The sequence below is a fragment of the Sceloporus occidentalis genome, unplaced genomic scaffold (assembly GCF_023333645.1).
Source record: "Sceloporus occidentalis isolate IW3139 unplaced genomic scaffold, rSceOcc1.0.p SCAF_4, whole genome shotgun sequence".
Lineage (NCBI taxonomy): Eukaryota > Metazoa > Chordata > Lepidosauria > Squamata > Phrynosomatidae > Sceloporus > Sceloporus occidentalis.
In genome coordinates, this window is record NW_028316984.1 from 91,132,740 (window position 1) to 91,151,706 (window position 18,967).

Sequence of the window (18,967 nt, forward strand, 5' to 3'; positions counted from 1 at the left end):
GTCTTTAAGACCACAGAAAGACAAGAGACTTAGAGTCCCTGTAACATAATGTCCTGAGTAATGCACTAATGTCATTGTGCAGTTCTGGTGTTTAATTGTTAAGTCCTTGTCATGTAAGTCCTTGTCATGTAAAATAGCCTTGAGTATTGCTTGCCCCTTCCAAGCCCCAAAGAGTGTGTTGCTTTTCCATAGTCAGAGAGGTACCATAGTTTACATCTGAAGCATAAAAACATGACTCACATGTCAGAGTATGTATGCTTTTCCTCTTTAACTATTATATGGGCACATCAGTGCTGATAGCATTGCTTGAAGCAAACAGAGAGGGTTTGTTCTGCTTTGTGATGTGGAAAGCAGAGCTTGCATTAACATTTGCCCTCTAACTGAAATTAGGGAACTTCCGTCCTGACTCTTCAAGACAAGGTTTCAGTTACAGCTTACATGAATACCCTTGCGAACTGGTAAAGATTCATCTGGGCTTTTAAGGCAACAACCTGGTGGGCTAGAAGCTTATTGAATCTCTGCTAAAAATCATTGGAGCTGCGCTAGCTCATGGACTCTTGCTAATGACAATTCGGTCTGAAGGGGTTTAGGTTCTTACATTAAAACACTCCCAAGAGCTGCAGCCAGAAAAATGTCAATGGAATTTGAAATATATTTTAAGACATCCCATAGAATCTTTTCAGTTAATATTGCTGGGGTGGAACACTTTTAGCTTCATCTTTTTTTTCTTTTGAGGTTTTTTTAATTTTTAAAACAAATGCTATTGTCCTTATAGCAACCTAAATACCCTAAAGACACCAGATACTGTCTGCTCTTGAAAGCCAAGCAGGGTTAGCTTTGGTTACTACTTGGATGAGAGGCCATCAATGAATACCAGGTGCTATTGGCTACAGTTCAAAGGAAAGAAGTGGCAGAATCACCTCTGCATATTCCCTGCCTAAGAAAATCCTGTCAAATTAATGGGGTCACCATAAGTCAACAGGTGAGGGTGCACCCCCCCCACACACACACACACATACACACTGTTTAGCAAATACTGTTGTCCGTTTTCCTGCCTCTGAAAAAGAAGGGATTAATACAGTTCTGTACATTCTGAAAATTGTTGGCAATGTAATTATTTATTTTGTGGTGCATGGCCTTAATTGTACATTTCCATTATCATTACCTCCAACAATACCTCTTTTTATCAAGCCTTGACAATGTTTCTAGTATATTCTGTGTGCCAGATGAAACTCCTTAGAAGAGAAGAGAAGATGCACTGAACTCATGTGTGAAATACACCTCAATTCATTTTTAGTGGGAGTAATAGAGGTATAGGTATAGAAGAGGATCTATGAAGTTCATGTCTGATCCTGAGATGATGATGATGATGATGATGATGATGATGATGATGATGATGATGATGATGATGATAGGATTTATTTATATGCCACCCAATCACTGGGAATCCAGGCAGCTTACAACAGAGGGGATAATAGACGGTTCCCTGCCCTCAGGCTTACACAAAAGGAGAAGGGAATGGTAAAGAGATAAAGGTTGACCTGAATGGGCAGCCTACCTTCTGCACTGCAATTGTTTTTAATAGAGTAGTAATCACCTCCATTTAGCCTTCTGTATATCTCAGTTTCAACCCTAGCTCTTATTGGGAATTATTTGCATTATTTTTATATAATATGCGGTCTAAAAGTATGTTTCCTGAATTCTAAAATGGGATGTGAGAGGCATGGAAGGAATTGAGGGTCATTGGCATGTCTTCCTATTGCTTAACTATTCCTAGGCTTATGCCTGTCACTTCATAAATATTTAACCCCCACCATACCCCCGAAAGCATTCAGCCTTTCGGTGTAACAAAGTTGGACCATATTACTATGGAATGTGAGCTAAATACAGCTGGAGGTGGGGGGGTCTGTAGTGAAAAATATTCTCTTCCCCCAAGTAATGCCTTCCTTTCTCTTCTCAGGTCAAACGGGTCGGTATGTTCTCATCCAAAGGCTACGGGAGAAAGAGAGGCAGCTTCTTCCCCATGAATGTCCTGTAGAGTCTCTGGCCAAGTGTGGACAATATGCTAACGACGTACAGTTTATATTGCAGCGCACAGGCCCCAGCCTCGCAGAAAGGCCTTCTTCAGACAATGCCCCCCAGGTACCTGAGAGGACGTTTGTCAGAGCCAGCCTGCCCATCAAACCTCGGCCAGTCAGCACAGAAGTGCCCAGGCCCAGGCCCCCTAAAAAATCCTTAACTTTCAACTTGGGTTCTGTGTCTTCTAGTGAGGTGCTTGCCAAAAGCAAGCTGAGGCAGCACAAGAAGGACGCTGCTCTGGGCTTGAAGGATGGTGCCAGTGGGGGGCTCCTGTCCAAGGAGGAGCTGTTCAGGACTGTTCTGCACCAACAGGAGCACCTCTACTCCCTGGAGAGACAGGGGGATGCTTTGGAATTGGATATCAGGCACTGGGAATCCAGTAGGGGCTCCCACCTGGAGGAAGAGCTTCTACATCTGGAGCAGGTAATCCGGCAAAATGAGAGTGAGCTGAGCGAGGAAGAGTTTTGGCAAAGCGAACTGCACTCTGAGAAAGTGTGTGAAAGGGAGTACCAGGAGAAGGTTCATAGTCTGCGGGCCACCATGGAGGAGTACACACAAAAAATCCATGAGCTTATGGTGAAAACAGAGGCCTTGGAGAAGGAAATCCAGTGGGAAATTGCAGAGAGGGCCAAGAGAGGGAAGGAAGCTCCTACCCTGAGCTCTGCTGAGCTGGAAGAAATGGCAGCTAAAATGAAGAAGGAACTGGATGCCAAAGCCAAACAAAGTGTCCAGCTGGAGAAAAGCCTGGAGATGGTGGGAATGGCCTTGGAAGAGGCAGAACACAGCCTTCAGGTAGGTGTCTAGTAATAACACATCTTTCTGAAGGATTCATAGACAGACAGTTTCAGCCTGTGCTTTTAAATCTTATAGAATGCAATTGAACTTAATCATTCCCTCCCATTCCTGTGTTGAGAAGGTGTTGCAGTTGTGTTTGTGGTGGTGGTGGTTGTTTCTACCCTGCCTTTCCCCCAGTTTAGGACTGAAAGCAGCTAACAACAGTTTTAAAAACACATAATTAAAAATCCAGAAAATGCAAAAGTTATACATAGATTAAAAATCAGAAATTGAAACCCATTAAAACATAACCATTGAAGAAACACAGACACAGATACAACAAATTAAAAATTCCAGCAGATTGTTTAGGTGGCATGGACCTTATACAATCAATCATCAAATGTCTGTTAGAACAGCAAAGTCTTTGTGAAGAGAAAGTAGGGAGGATGCCTCCCTAACTTTGCTAGGAAGGGAGTTCTGGAGCCTGGGGGCAGCTACTTGTATGGCCTTCTCCTGTGTTCTCATCAGATGTACCGGTAAAGGAGGTGGGACATAGAGAAAGGCCTCCCTAGCAGATATCTAAGCATAGGCAGGTCCATAAGGAAGAATTCAGTCCTTCAAATAACCTGGACTGTATAGAGCTTTATAGGTCAATACCAGTACTGGAAATGGACTAGCAACCAGTGGAGCTGTTGAATTGTGTGCTTCCTTTAGCCAACCCCATTTAGCAATCTGGCAGCAGCTTTATGGACCATTTGAAATGTACTTGTATTTGTTTTGCAATCTAAGGTGCAAAACACACTACAGAAATAATCCATTTTGAGACTGCTTTAACTGCCTTGGCTCAATGCTATGGAATTCTGGGAACTGTAGTTTTGTGAGACGTTTAGCCTTCTCTGTCAGATTCCCAGGATTCCCTAGCACTGAGCCAGGGCAGTTAAATCAGTCTCAAACTGGATTATTTCTGCAGTGTGTTTTGAACCTTGACGTGAATACACAGGCATATAACTGAAAGGACAATTTTAAAAGCTTTATCTTTTAGTCTGAATGCTAAACAGTCCATTCCAAAGAGATGAAATACTGCTGCTGGAAGGTTGGCTTTACTGAATTAGAATATAAAGCATTGTGATCTCTTTGGCAGCCTGAAACGTTTGGAAATCCTCCTTTTCCTGGCAGATAGCAGTAAATTAGTTGAGTCCTGGGAGCTATTGGATTATAAACTGGGAAAACCACAGCAGAATTTGTAGCTGTTGCAATAGACAGATGGAGCTGATCCTGCAATAATGCTGAATGGTCTGGGACTAGGCCAGCATGACACATTCTTGGCACCAGGCTCCTGGTTGTTTTCTGTTCCGCTTCATTGAAGAGTCTTCCCATGAAGATTATGATGTGCTTTTGCTGGTATGGAGCCCCAGTGCCAGGCATATTCTAGGATCATGATCCTACACAAAGGACTTAAAAGCTCTTTTCTGCCAGATAGGAAAAAAATGGATTAGTAATCAGCTTTGTGCCATAAGATTTATGTGGAAGGATGAAACCAAATTATCACCCTTATCAGGAATGGCATTGTAATGCGGTGCTGGTTTACATAAGCAGAAGAAAGTGTGTGAGTATATTGAATATGCAAACTTGTAGTACACATGCAGTGTAAGACTGGGACCATCTTAAGATAAAAAAGAACATTGCTTTGGAGCAATATAAATATCAAATAATAACATAAAACCCAATGTCAAAATGTACCTACCTGCTGCTATTACAGTGGAAGAATCACTCCTAAAATGTGTGATGGGCTCACTGAGTAATTGCTGAAATAAAAACTAGTTTTCAATGAAGCTAAAGTTGCTCCCCAGAGCAGAGGCTGCATGTTATAGCTCTGTATGATTCCCTTTTCTGGTTTTGCCTGCTTCTAATAGAAGTTTGTGGAAGGTGGGTGAGTCTGCTGAATTACTGCACTGGGCATGTTTTGTCCAGTACAGTTACATCCACTACACAGCAGCACAGTCTAAATTTCCTATCCTCAGAGTAAGTTGGCCCTTTAATACTGAGTCAGAAACACAGGGGTCAGGGCTGTATTTTGAGGGAGACAACAGTTGTCACTTTAAAAACATCATTTTGGGGGGATAGAAAAGTGAGCTTCTCATTTTAATTCAGAGTAACAACTACTATCCCCCTCAAAACAGTCCTGACCCCTGTGTAAAAAAATCTGAGGGCCAATATGATGTGATGGTTTGAAGATTGGACTGCAACTCTGGAGACTAAGTTCAAATTTCTACTTGGCCAAGGAAACCCATTGGATGACTGGACATGTCACACTTTCAGTCTCAGAGGAAGGCAAGGGCAAACCCCCTCAGAACAAATTCTGCCAAGAAAACACTGTGATAGGTTTGCCTTAGGGTAGCCATATTTTAGAAATTACTTCAAGTCACACACAAACAAATAGGAAATCTGGCTGGAATGTATGTTTCACGCTCTAGCTGCATTTTGCTTCAGTTTGCCTGGATATGCCTATGTGTCTTCCAAGGCACTGGTTGATACTGCCTCCCCTATCATTATGCTTTGCTTTAAGTAGATAAAATATTTTCCCTTCTTTTCTTACTGCTTTTATCTATATACTAGGCACGGGTGCCCTCTTATGGCTTAGGAAAAAACCACTGTGCACACATTTTGCCTCTTCTCCATTTTTTGTTAGAATGACGTGATGGTGTGTGTGTGTGTGTGTGTGTGTGTGTGTGTGTACGTACATGTGTGCCTTCAAATCACCTATCAAGTTGTGGCAACCCCATGAATTTCATAGGCTTTCCCAATATAAATGCACACATACTAGACTTTGGGCTGCTAGCAGGTAACTTACTTCAAGATAAAAGAAGGTGGGGACAATTTGCCTCTTAGCTTTTGGAATGTGTAAGGATTGACTACATGGGTGTCATGATATCTGTGCCTTTAACACTCTTCTTACACATAGTTTCTGTAAGATTTCTATTCATAGTTGAGCAGTGAACTTTGACAAGAGGTTGGGATGGGATCAAAAGCCTTGCTTCTGCAGTTTATTATCACAAATGCAGATAGCTTTGGCATTCACTCTGCCTGTTCCTTCTCTGTCTTGCAGGCTCAGAACCAAGAGCTGGAGGAGCTAAATAAGGAGCTGAGGCAGTGTAACTTGCAACAGTTTATCCAGCAGACAGGAGCCATGGTGACTGCTCCACAGGCCAGATCAGAGGCAGAACCCCAGCTGGATGAAACTAACCATGAGCTGCCAGCTCATCAGAGAAATGGAGGTTGGAACACAACTCAAGCAAATGGGCAAAAGAGGGCAGGGGAGACAGGAGAACTCTAAAGCCATTTGTCTTACAGTGTTGTAATTCTTACATTTAAGCTGATAGACCATTTTCTGTCCATGAGCTGCAATACCACTTTTGATAGCTCTAAATTAGAAGTTCATGGTGGTCAGCTAATTGACTGACCATGGCTTTCTTTAAAGATCCATTGATAATATCTGGCAGAAATAGCAAGCAGCCAGTAGTAGAAACTTTCTCATAAATCCATATTGCTGCATGTGAAAGAAGAGTTAACTGGGCATCTGTTTAGATTTTGCTGTGTGGGTTTAGAGTCACAACACTATTGGATATTTCTGCTAAGACATTTATGTCTAAAAATGAAATGTAGGGAAAAAATGAAGTTTCTGAGTTGGCAGTTGAGCATGATTAAGCAAACGGTTCATTTCCAATTCTTGCTTTATATGCCTCTTTCTCCATGTTAAAACACGTGTTTCCCATGTGTGTTGTTTTGCACTACTGGCAATTAGCACTGTAAATATTTAAACGTACCTGTATAGGGTTTGAAGTTCCCTTCTGTTCTGTAGGATAGTGTTGACGCTGAAAATGCAGGCTATTCTGATTTCTAGTGGACTGAATTGTCACTGCTTCTCTTTTGCAGATTTCTCCGATTCACCTCCCCGAGCCACAGCCAAGCACTTCCTTGGCCATCCACGGAACCTCCAGAACCCCCTGGTGTCCAGCTTGAACCCTGAGGGTGTGTATGTTTGAACTGGCCTAAGTCCCTCGTGTGCTTAATGCCTGGTCTTGCCAAGAAGTCCTGCAATTGTTCTAACCTTGCTCTGCTGGGGACAACTTTCATCTGCAGGGAGTTTGCAAACTCTTCAGCTTCCCAGTTTTTCTCTCTTTCTTTCTCTCCTCCTTTAGAACAGTAGCAGTTTGGTTCTTTTGTGAGGCTTATACCAAAATTGTTAGGACCTGCAGTAACTAAAGATAAGGGGAAAGAGGCTAAGAACAAGAGCAGACAGAATCATTGGACATTGCTTCAGGGACTTGAAGTGACAGGCCCAGGGCCAAGTGTGGGTATAGTCCATTAGTTGCATGCTGTGTGGAGGATGGGATGTTGACAAATACTTGCCAGTTAACATTGTGGCTGTTTGCAGAATGGCATCTTGTTGGAGAACAGTTGCTTTAGCTTCCCAGTATTGCTTATTAGGTTGAGGTTACTTGTACATTCAAGCATAGTTTAAAACTTACTGAAAGGTTATTGCCATGCTCTTGAAATTAGTTTGTCCTTCATGTATGCTTCTTCAATCAAATTCCACACTTGGGCTTGGATGCTTACAGAGTTGATGGTGATAGGTTTTTTACCTTTCCTGTTTTATAGTCTGAATACACAATGCATGCTTCATTATCTTGAATGAATTAATTGCAGTTTTTTCTCCCTCTATCATTAATTGTTTCATCTTGGGGGAGGAAAGGTTGTTCTGGTCACATGAGAATATGAAATGCCATACTTTAGAGCACACCCAAGTTGATCTGTACAGTTTTAAGATTCAGTTTTGAACTTCTCAGTCTTTTAGACAAATAAAATTAGGTGCTGTGTAGGAAATGAAAGGGAGACTTTTTACATTGCACTCGTAGGTCTAGTGTCCGTAGGAAACATTTAGATCAGCTCAGGAACAATCTCTTCTTTAATTTAAAGTTTTTGTTCAAGAGAAAATTTGTATCAATTTTTACTTCTCAGTTCAAAGCCATTAGAGTGGATAAGAATTCCACTTGCTTGCCTGGAAATGGTGGAATAGTTTGGCTGAGATCTCTGCTTGGCTTAAAGTTTTGTATTGTAATTCATGTATACAAAGACAGTCCCCTTGAGTGTCAGCCAGAAAGCTCGGTCAGTCAGAGGAGACTCGTGTGCTTTTCTGCCCCAGATGAAACCACACAAGAATCAATGTTTGTGTTGTTTTCACAGATCAGGTTTTTAAACCCTTTGTAGTGGAGCTGTTGAAGGAATCACATGGCATTAGTTCCACTGGTCTGCAAGTCCATGGAATGTTCTGCTGGTCTCTTTATATTCCACCAGGAGCTTCATGGTTATTCTCCTTGGTTGTGTCCATAGAAAGGATGGGAAAAAGCCAAATCCTCAAGATATCTTGGAGGTATTCTGGGTGATATCTTTTGAGCATCAGATCTTTAGCACTTCAGTCACTGGCCCCAGAGTAAGTGTGTGTAGTGACCCAGCATAGTGCAGTGGATTGAGCACTGGAATACAACTCTGGAGAGTGAGAGATTCCTCACTTGGCCATGGAAACCCACTGAGTGACCTTGGGCAAATCACACTCAGCCCAGAAAACCCCATGATAGGTTCACCTTAGGGTTGCCATAAGTCAGAAATGACTTTAAGGCACACAACAAGAACAACATGAACAACATGCATCTGATGATTATTTTTCATGGATTTGGAGTCTAGTCTCATCACTAGGAGACCTTCAGCTTATTGTTGTTATAACACCTGTGTAATTATTTCATCTTGCTCCATCTGTTTGTGGCTCTATTTTATTAAACCAAATAAGTCTGCCCAAATTGTTTTTCTCTGGCTATGGTTGTGTGTTCAACTTTGAGGATGCTTTCTGAGAACATTAGCCTGATACTCCTCTTCAAACATGGGAGCATTTGAGAAATAAAACATGGTCTTGCTTTGGACTAGATTACTATGCTTGTGGTTGATATTGTGTGATTTTCTACATTGTGATGCTGCATCTAGGATAATCCTTTCTGCATTCTTCTGTCACATACTTAACATTCATTTCAAAGTTTGCACTCATTTCAGGTAGATCCAGCCATTGTAAACACTGTGTCAGTGTTTTTGTTTAAAGTGCAATTGCATGGAATAGGTTCTTTCCCCTCCACTTTCTGTCATCTTCTCATTTACCAAACAGTAAGCAATCATAATGGGATCACTTCGTTTATTTTTGTGTGTCTTGCAGTCATATCAACAAAGCAGAGCATCTGGAGGTAAAAAGGCCAGCCAAGAAGGACTGATTGCCTTGCGAATATAACTGTATAGAAAAAAACTGTTTCATGTATGTATTTGACTTCTTTTTATGATGATCGGATGGGTGTAGATGGTTGTGCAAAAATATTTTGCAGACTTTTTTTTTAAAGAGAAAAGGAATTTGATCCATTTGGAGGAAATAAACTTGATGTATTTTTAAAAATCCCTTTTGTGATCATTTAAAATGAAGATGCTGTTTGTGGCTTCTCTGAAAATTTATATAGCCTTTCTTATTTTAAAACTTGATCACATATAACAGTGCTTAGGATTAAATAACAGCTGTCCTGGAGGAGTGTGAAGCCTGCTGGGGATGAACTATCCAAATCATACAGTAGCAAGTCCTCTACATCCATTCTGAAGTTTATACTACAAGATAACTGCCGAACAACAAAAGGCCAGAACTCTTTACTGTACTGTATCAAAGTGCTGGAGTGCTCCTGCATGCATGCATGTGTACATTGTTGAACAGCATTTATTTTTATCATGTATGTTTTATATTTTCTGGAAATACAGAGCTCTTTTTAATTGGAATGGGAGAAGTAAACTCCATTTCTTGTGAACCTATAAACACAAAAGACAAGTCATTTTAGGATAGAATATCTATGGCCATCATGTTGTTATTGAGACTGAATGCATTTCAGGAAAGACCTTTCAGATCTGGTAGAATGGGATTTAGGTGCTAGCACTATCTTGCCATTTGTGGCTCATGCCAAGTGTTACATTATCAAATTTTGCTTACAGAGAATTAAATTTCATCAGTTGCATCTATAGATAGGTGCATATTTATTGTCTTTAAAGTCTTGTGATGGAATATATTTCAGGTATGAATTCTATGCTCCCCCCTAGCCCAAGCTGTATAAAAGTAGAATTTCCTCTGTAAGTGAATCACTGGTGACTTTTGACAGCCTTGAACTTTGTGCTGCATGAAGGAAGTCCTCCATGCAATCTCTGGCTGCTGGTTTGTGTATTTTGATCTTCCTGTCTTGCAGAGTAGCTTCTACAAGGCTTCTGTTTCATATTGAACAAAAGGGCCACCCAGTGAAGCACTAGTAGTGCAATGCAATACAAACTATATTGGCTGTATATAATTTGTTGTATTTTGATAGCAGTTTAGATGCCATTGGAAGGGTATGTATCTGCACATTCAAGGTTTAGTAAAGGGGATGGTTTAAAATGTTAAGATACCCTTGATGTCCCCATCCCTGTATTGGCCCTTTCTAATGTCCTACACTGGGCTGGAGGTTTCTTGGACCTACTTTTCAGCGCCCCTTATCAGCTAGGTCTGATGACCTGTTCAGAGATTTGAATGGGAAGCAGTGGGCAGAAAGCTGCAATAGAAAGAATGGATGTCTTTCTCCCTTTCCATTCATAACAGCCATTTCACTTTAGAATTCATTATACAGTTGGCCCTCCGTGGGGGATCTGTTCTGAACCCCTCATGAAAACGGAGGCTTGCGTATATTCAAGCCACATAAGCTTGAATGGGATTGCCCCCGTGTGCATGGCCGGGGGAGCATGTGCCATTGAAGACAACAGAGGTCGCCCATCCACAAATATTCAAGGGTTTGGATTAGTTAGGAGGGGCGACTACACAGTGTTCATTCATCCTGCTGCTGAGCATGTTGCAAGGAAAGGAGAAAATAGAGCAAAAGAGGGAATTTCCCCAAAAGAGGAAAAGTTTGATCCATCTTCATCTTCAGGACTTTTAGTCAGTAATGTTGCTATTGTGTCCTGATCAGACCTTAGAACAGACTGTGAAACTGAGTGTCCTAATTTAATATAAACATCAATACGGGCCTGCAATATGTTCTTGCAGTTTAACTATTGTCTTACCTAGCTAAGTTATTTTTAGAAAACTCAAAATGAGCCAGATTACTTTCAAGGCATGTCTTCCGGTGCCTTTAGGATATTTCATTCACAGGGGTGATCATTGTACTTCTGTACTGATGCTAGTTGTTCAACAGGCTAAGAAAAAACAGCTGATAGCAGGACTTCTCTTTTGAAATCCCTGGAACCCACACTTAGGATGAGTCTGATTGTAGTCCAGCAGGAGTGTGAAGTTGTATGGAAAGAAAATACTTTGTTTATTATACAGTATGCAAAGCAAGAGCCAAGTAGTTCCAGTTACTATACTAAGAAGCACAGAAGTACCAAGAATTTAAGCTGCTCTTTTTCAGTCAGGCTGGCAAGTCTGTCTCCTGCTTCAGACATGCAGTCATTCCACCTTTTTCAACAGATGCTGCACGTCTCACAAAGGTTTATGCACAAGTTCAAAATTATGAATTAAAAATTGTGATACTTTCCCTAAACCAAGTGTGGGTGTATCTTTTAGCAAAAGAGGGGACCAGCATTGGTAAAAACTAGTTGAAAATCTTTCCAATGTGTTTTCCTGTCCTTGCCCATGTGTGAAAAGTATTGGGAGGAAGCATTGTGGGTTTTTTTGTCCTTAACATTTTAAAAGACACAAGTTGTTGATTTTACCAAGTCTGAACGAACCCCTTACATGATCCATTACATGGAACTGGTTTCTGATGTACTTAACTCAGTTGTTTTTACCGCAACCTTAACTTATAACCTCAACTTGTTTCCAAATATAAAGCAGCAGATTCCACATTTCTTGCGACAGCCACAAAAAGAACATCCTAGACCCGAAGTAGGAGTCATGATTACCCTCCTCTGTCACATTTGTCTACAATTTTTTTAAAAATTGCCAAAATCACTGCTCTGAAAGCCTCCTGGAGTGGTGATTCTCTGCTAGAGCAAGTTGAAGCTCTGGCTTTAGTGGAGGGCATTTTTTAATCAATGGAAATACATTTTGGGAGGTGGTATCATCCACAGAAGGTCACAGAGGCAAAATAGTTTGCTGGATCTCTGGAGTTTGCCAGCTCCTGTTCTAGGACTCATGCCAGGAAGGGATGGGATGGGAACACAAAATTAGGTAGAATCTCTATCATTTTTCTAAGCTTGATTCTTTTTAAACTATGCCGATTTGATTTATAATAGGTGAGGATAAAAGAAACACCATTTCCAAACTGTGGTGGGAGCAGCTTTTTTAAAAAATAGGTGAATTTTAGTAGAGTACGGTAAGAAGAAATGATACAATATTTACTAATAGGATTTCCCCCCTGACATTCCCCCCCCCCCCCCCTGTATTTATGTTGCCCAAAGCTGATGTATGTTCTCATTGTGAAATCTAGGGAAGCAAATCCAGGTATGGGAGGATTGAATGAATGGTTGGTTGGGAGACCATAAATAGCTCTGGAAGCCCTGGTCTCTTTCTCTCTTTTTTTAAAAAAATGTTCTTTTGTATATCATGTATATGAAATGTGATTTCCTTGTTCTCCAGCTAGGGAAAAAATAATGTTTCATGTCTGAATGTATATATAACATGCAATTTCTGGTTTCAAATTGTAATAAAACTCCTAAAAATAATTTGCATAAAGGTGGGTCTTTTCATTTGTTACCAAACTTACTGAAGTGGAGGAACAACGCTGCCATCATCTGGTGTTTGCTCTCAGTGCAGCATTTTCTTCATTTATGTCTGCTGCTATAGGCTCTTTCTTCTTGGAGTTATTATCCACTGAAAAGTACCTTGTTCCTGGGATAGTTTTTCTATGACTCAGATTTACAAACAACCCATCCATATGTTACAGCTTCAAACTGGGACTATATTTGAAGGTTCCAGATACAATTGCAGTACTTTCGAAGGCACCTATCTCAGACAGTTTCAATGTTTTGAAATACAGTACTTGCTTTGGGAACTGAACTTGGGAATGGTTGTTCAAAAGCTTCTTTATTACTCATTCCATATTAGAAAACATTGGCCATTATGAAACAGTCGTAATGTTTCTGACATACTTGCTGAAGCTAAAGAATAACAATAGCATTCCTTGTAACTAAAAAAGAATATACTGTGTGTGTGTGTAGTTTTTGTGGATTTTTCGGGCTTTGAGGCCATGTTTAGAAGACTTTATTCCTGATACCAGCCACAGCTGCTGGTGAAATGTCAGGAATAAACTCTTCTAGAGCATGGCCTCATAGCCTGAAAAATCCACAAAAACTATGGATGCCGGCCATGAAAGCCTTTGACTTCACAATAAATAAATAAATAAATAAATAAATAAATAAATATAACTTAAACTTTGATCCAGCAACCCATTTTATATGTTATCTTTGTCATAAGACTAGCCCTCTTTAAATCTCTTTAAAATCCTAACTTGAGTGGTAATCATACATCCTTGTAGCATCTATCTCAGCCATTCAACACATATGCATTCAGGGATGAAATGAAGTATGGTAGTTGTTCAGGAGGGGAAAGTATGCCTTTTCCCTCCTGAACAACAGCAGTGTGGTATAGTGGTTTGAGCTTTGGACTATGAGCTCTGAAAACCAGAATTTGAATCCTGGCCATGTAAACCCACTGGGTGACCTTGGGCAAATCACACTCTCTCAGCCTCAGAGGATGGCAATGGCAAACCCCCTCTGAAGAAATTTGCCAAGAAAACCCTGTGGTAAAATCAGAATTGTAGAGTTGGAAGAGACCCCAAGGGCCATCCAGTCCAACCCCAATTGCCATGCAGGATCTCACAATCAAAGCACCCCCGACAGCCATCCAGCCTCTGTTTAAAGATCTCCAACGAAAGAGACTCCACCACTTTTTGAGGGAGTGTGTTCCACTGTCAAACTGCTCTTACTGTCAGAAGTTCCTCCTAATGTTGAGCTGGAATCTCTTTTCCTGGAACTTGCATCCATTGTTCTGGGTCCTAGTCTCTGGAGCAGCAGAAAACAAGCTTGTTCCCTCCTCAATATGACACCCCCTCAAATACTTAAACAGGGCTATTACATCACCTCTTAATCTTTCTTTTCCAGGGTCACCATAAATCAAATTTGAAGGCACCTAACACAATGAGATTACATGAGAATCTTTGGGAGGGGCACTGGGATTAAAGATCTGGATTAAATTGCAAATGAGTGTTTATCTGTGACAACTATAACTCATGAGGATATCATCATGCTGGATGCCTAAAACCTCACTCTGTTTTGGGATGTCACCCAAACTGCAGTACCCAGCTTTAAGATGAAATTCTAGGTATGGAGCTTCATAGAAGGAAAAGGGTTGGGGCTGCCACAGCTCATAGAGACATTATTTTTCAAAGGGCTAGAAAAGAGTTTTCTGAAGCACTGCTGCTAAAATTCTGTAATTTTTTTTAAAGGTGCTGAAAAGGGAGAGAGATTTTTGACATCTTGGTAAGAATCCTGAGGCTTAAAAATTAGCACAGTAGTCTCTTTGAACTGATTTGGGAATAAAAATAATTATTAGGTGTAGATCTGGGCAGCATCAGGTACCTAGGACACACACACACATATTTACACACCTTATAACTGTAGCAACATTGACACAAGTTTACTTTTAAAAAGGAATGCTTCAGGCATAACTAGCATATAGACTTCTTTATAATAAGTAGAAATGAATAAGTAGAAGCTAATGAGTACATGCCTCCCTCCTGATATAAAGCATTTTAGTAATAATAATAACTAACTGAAAGAGATGGTCTGCTTTTGTCATTTCATAATGACATGAAGCCTTCAGCTCCAGTGTTTTCCTTTTTAAAAGAACATATTGTTTTCAATTGTCCCTTTTTATCCTGGAAGACTTTATTCCAGTTTATGGAGAATAGTTATGTGTATTCAAGGTGAGGGAATAGTTAAAATGCAAGAAACAGAATGGAGAGGGCAAGAAGTCCCTTTCTGAGATTTTCCTGAGTTCATTGAGATGGCACCCCTTCAAAAACAATAGTGATCCTCCTCAGTATTGCTGTGTTTTAAGTTCATTCCAACAAAATTTCATTGCAGACCTATAGCTGGTGACAGCCTCTTCTTTGAAGCACTTTGCATGTCATTTTCACAAGCCAAGATAATAACCTCTGCAGACTCCTTTTGAAAATAATCAAATCATGCTGGCCTGCTTTTGCAAAATGGTCAGCCATCATTTATGGTTAAAACATGCATTTCCCTTCCTAAAGTGATTATATCCTCTTCCCAAACCTTAACAATGTTGAAACTAGATCTGCTGCTAAAACTCCCAACAACTCAGGGCTGATAAGCAGACGAGGAGAAGAACAAACAAACCTTTCCAGCTGACCAATAAAAGTGGTTTGTGTTCAAAGAACAAAAGAAACCACAGCCTTGATCCTATTCATATAGAATACTTAGAAATAACTAGTTAAATCTAACTATTTTCCTCCTAATTAGTTACCCCGTTTCCCAACATGGTGAGCTAAGTTGTTTGTTAATAGGCATTCTTTATCAGAACTTTGAAATAACTAATTTGATTTACTTGTGTACTGATCTCTTTCCCCTTCTCTCAATAACAGATAAATCTGTAAGGTAATAGCACTCACTGTTCCTGTAGTTGGTGCAGTTGTGGTGCCACAACAAATTACAATTCCCAGAATTCCATAGCATGGAGCCGTGGCAGTTCAAGCTGTATCAAAACTGATTATTACTGCAGTGAGGATGCAGCCTAGGTTTCTAAGAACTGGAGATTGCAGGGACTGGACTTGAGAGCCTTTGCCTTCACACGTAAAACTTGTGCTATAGCACTGGGTTGTGTGGGGTTTTTTGCAGATCTTGCTTCATCATTCTGGGAGGAAGCAGTTCTTCAGTAGGGCAGAAAACTGTTCAGCACATGGTCAGAGATGCTAAAAATAGTTCTGACTAAAGAAGTCTCTGCCCTTGATTCACTAACTGATCTTCTGCACTTTGGTATTGCAGTGGAACAGTGTCATGTAATTGGAATGAACACATTATTCACCTTTCCCAATCTGGACAATCTATGCTGTTTGAAGGGTGAATAAACAGCATAAATGCTGATGGGAGTGGAGTGGAGAGGAGAGAGAGGCAGATGAATGATTAAAAAACATTAACAAGTTGTTAGATCTTATATTTGAGCATTTCCTTCCCAACCTAAGTTGCAGTTTTCAATACATCTGGAAGTTGGGGAAGCAAAATGTACCTTTGAAGGAGCTGACATCAGCCTGTGCTAAGAGTTAGTGGTGGTAAACCTCATAACAGTCCTGGTAAATTGTTCCCAAAACAAACCATAAAACCCAAGCAATGAATTAATAGAAATCAAGGAATTAAACAATTTCAATTTTTTATGTTCATGACAATGAAACTCCCCATTTCTCACAGTTAGTATTAATGAATTAATTTTCAAACCAAACATTTCAAAGTCTGACTAAAAATATGAAAAGAAATGAGAAGAAACAAAAAAGGTACATTGAGCAGTATCTACATCAGAAGAGTAACATATTTTTGTTATTAAGACTAATTAAATAGCCATCCTTTGGTTTTTCTACATTTCCAGCACATACCAGTGGCACTAGTGCAGCCAACTGCATTTGCAAATGCAACAATTGTGTTTGGGGCAGAGGTTAGAAGCCCACTACTTACAAGTAATAAGCTGCTTATCATTAATTCATTTTCTCAATAATTATAATTGCCTTGCAAAACTATTGCAACTTTGCTCAAGTGACACAGTTGTCGCTTATATTTGTGGGCTAAGCATTCGATTTGATTATTCATGGTTACTGTGCTATACAGTATTTGCCAATGCCCCACAGCATTTTTAACAGAAGCTTTGATAACACCAGTGTCACATGGAGAAAGTCAAAACTGCTGGGGTGTCTGGGCCAGACCATGAGTGTGTTTGGTGGGGGGGGAGAGCATGAAAAGGGAAGGTTTATGTGTTCACTTGCTGGGGGGTTGAAGGGGATGGGATATGGGGAGTGTGAGGAGGTCCCTTGCTCATGTGGACAGGAGGGCTGAAGGGGATGGGTGTTTCTTTTCTCTGCCCACCCACCCATCCACCAGCCTATGTGAGTGAGTGAGTGAGTGAGTGAGTGAGTGAGTGAGTGAGTGGGAACACATATGTGCCTGGGCCTCCAGAACACATACTTTTTTGTGTTACATACAGTTGGCGGGGGCCTGGTGATAGTCCCATTTTCCCACTTTTGCTGTGGGCTACACCCCTAGCCCCTGAGAAAATTGAAGGCTGGAAGTAGGAGTTTGGCCTCACTTTATGGTGGAGGGAGAATGATACATGGTTGACATCCTGGCTCATCCTTGGTGTCCTGCAGTTGCATTCTACTCTGTTGTGGAAGTTGAGGTGACAACAAGGTGTGGGAAGCAATATTCTACACAATAGGCTAAGCAGCTTCCAACAGGGTTTCCCCCAAGTAACTGAAAGCAGTCTATCAGCTATTTTTGACAAATGTATTACATTTTAAAAATTGTAACTACAGTCACTCCTCCAAGTCTGCGGACTTCAGATCCACAGACATGAAAATCTGCAGAGGGGCAGCCGCCATTAACCTCAATGGGGCCTGCGTCCATGGCGCGCACCCCGTGTGCATGTGCCCCATTCAAGCCTTATGGGACTTGAATATGTGCGAGATTTGGAACTCACTGAAAGGGGGGGGGGGGTCCAGAATGGATCCCTGCAAGTTCCAAGGGGCAAGTGTATTGTAACTATGTTTTTATATTACTGCAATATTTGAAACCACAATGAAATTACATCTGTAGTAATATTTGTAATATATGGAAGTAAAATAAAAAAATTAATATTAAAAAAATTAACTATGACAGCATTGAACTGCCTTTTGGGGTCCTTGGAGCTACTGTATAAATGTGGCTAATAAATCTTTGAAAGTAATATTCAAAGCTTTATGTGAAGAGACTGTTGCAATTTTGGAGGTCACTTTGTAGAGAAAAGCAATGACAAATCTTGTGGCACCTTAAAGACTAACACTGATTAACATTTATTATGGCATAAGCCTTTGTAGACCAAAGTCCACCTCATCAGATGTGCCATCAGGGCTGGGCTGTCTCTTTATCATCAAGTGGTTGCCACTAGCCCAGCCTCTGCACTAGCCAGGGCATATGGTGTATCTGGACTGCTGCCCAGAAGGAAGTGACTGATCATTGCAAATATCCTGGACAGAAAAATAAAAATCTATTTTTCTGGGAATCCAAAAATCCTTTAGTGGCCAAGGCAGGGTGGAAATTGCTATTTAGTAGCCAGGGGCCCCATTCCCACTGGCCCAATTAACGTGGGTGGAACTGGGTAGATCTGGATGCCCCTCCCCCGAATCTCTCCGTTAGTGAGTGAGTGCCCACTATATTGAGGGACATTTTAACCCGAATGCCTTATTGGGTTTAACTTGAAGGCGCCTGCTGTCAATCAAGTGATTGTCATAGGTGACATTTGCAGGGGCATCGGAAGTGTATCCCCCCCTTTGTTTAACGTGCCATGCACAAAATGCCCCAAAGTGCACACATCAAAATTTAAAACCTCTTTTTGTGTGTGTGGGGGGGGCATTTGGGTCAGTGCAGGTTATGATCTGCCCTTGGCCCCATTTTCAACCCCAAAATGCAAGCTAATGAATCCTGTATCCCCAGCTCCTTGCCACCCCAGAATGCCTCTTACACATGTAATAATAATAATAATAATAATAATAATAATAATAATAAATAACTTACTCACCTCGAAAATGCCAGAAAAGGATGCGATTGCCATGCATTCTTTTTTGCTTTTAAAAGCAATTCAGGGCTAGCCCTGAAGAGACAGTAGCATTTTGCCAGTTGCTTAATTGACAAGAGCAACAAATGTAACATTCGAATTATAGCATTGATTCGCAAAGGGAAAAAAGTCTAGCCCTTTGCAACATTTCCCCTTTGCTGGAAGCCAGCAAATAGAAGGAAAAGTGAACAAGCAGCTAGCCAT

General features: G+C 40.8%; 1 protein-coding gene across 2 annotated transcripts in view; it reads left to right on the forward strand.

The window, feature by feature from the left end:
- The window catches only part of RASSF7 (Ras association domain family member 7), a 78,312-nt gene extending 65,706 nt beyond the window's left edge, over window positions 1-12,606 (forward strand). The window contains exons 3-6 of one of the 2 annotated variants that reach the window (XM_089520865.1): window positions 1,961-2,871; window positions 5,960-6,128; window positions 6,787-6,882; window positions 9,113-12,606. In XM_089520865.1, the coding sequence (XP_089376991.1) occupies window positions 1,961-2,871; window positions 5,960-6,128; window positions 6,787-6,882; window positions 9,113-9,144 (1,208 nt within the window). In that variant the 3' untranslated portion in view covers window positions 9,145-12,606. The remainder of the gene's footprint in view (window positions 1-1,960; window positions 2,872-5,959; window positions 6,129-6,786; window positions 6,883-9,112) is intronic. The other variant, XM_089520866.1, reaches the window with a different exon arrangement.
- The last annotated feature ends 6,361 nt before the right edge of the window (window positions 12,607-18,967 follow it).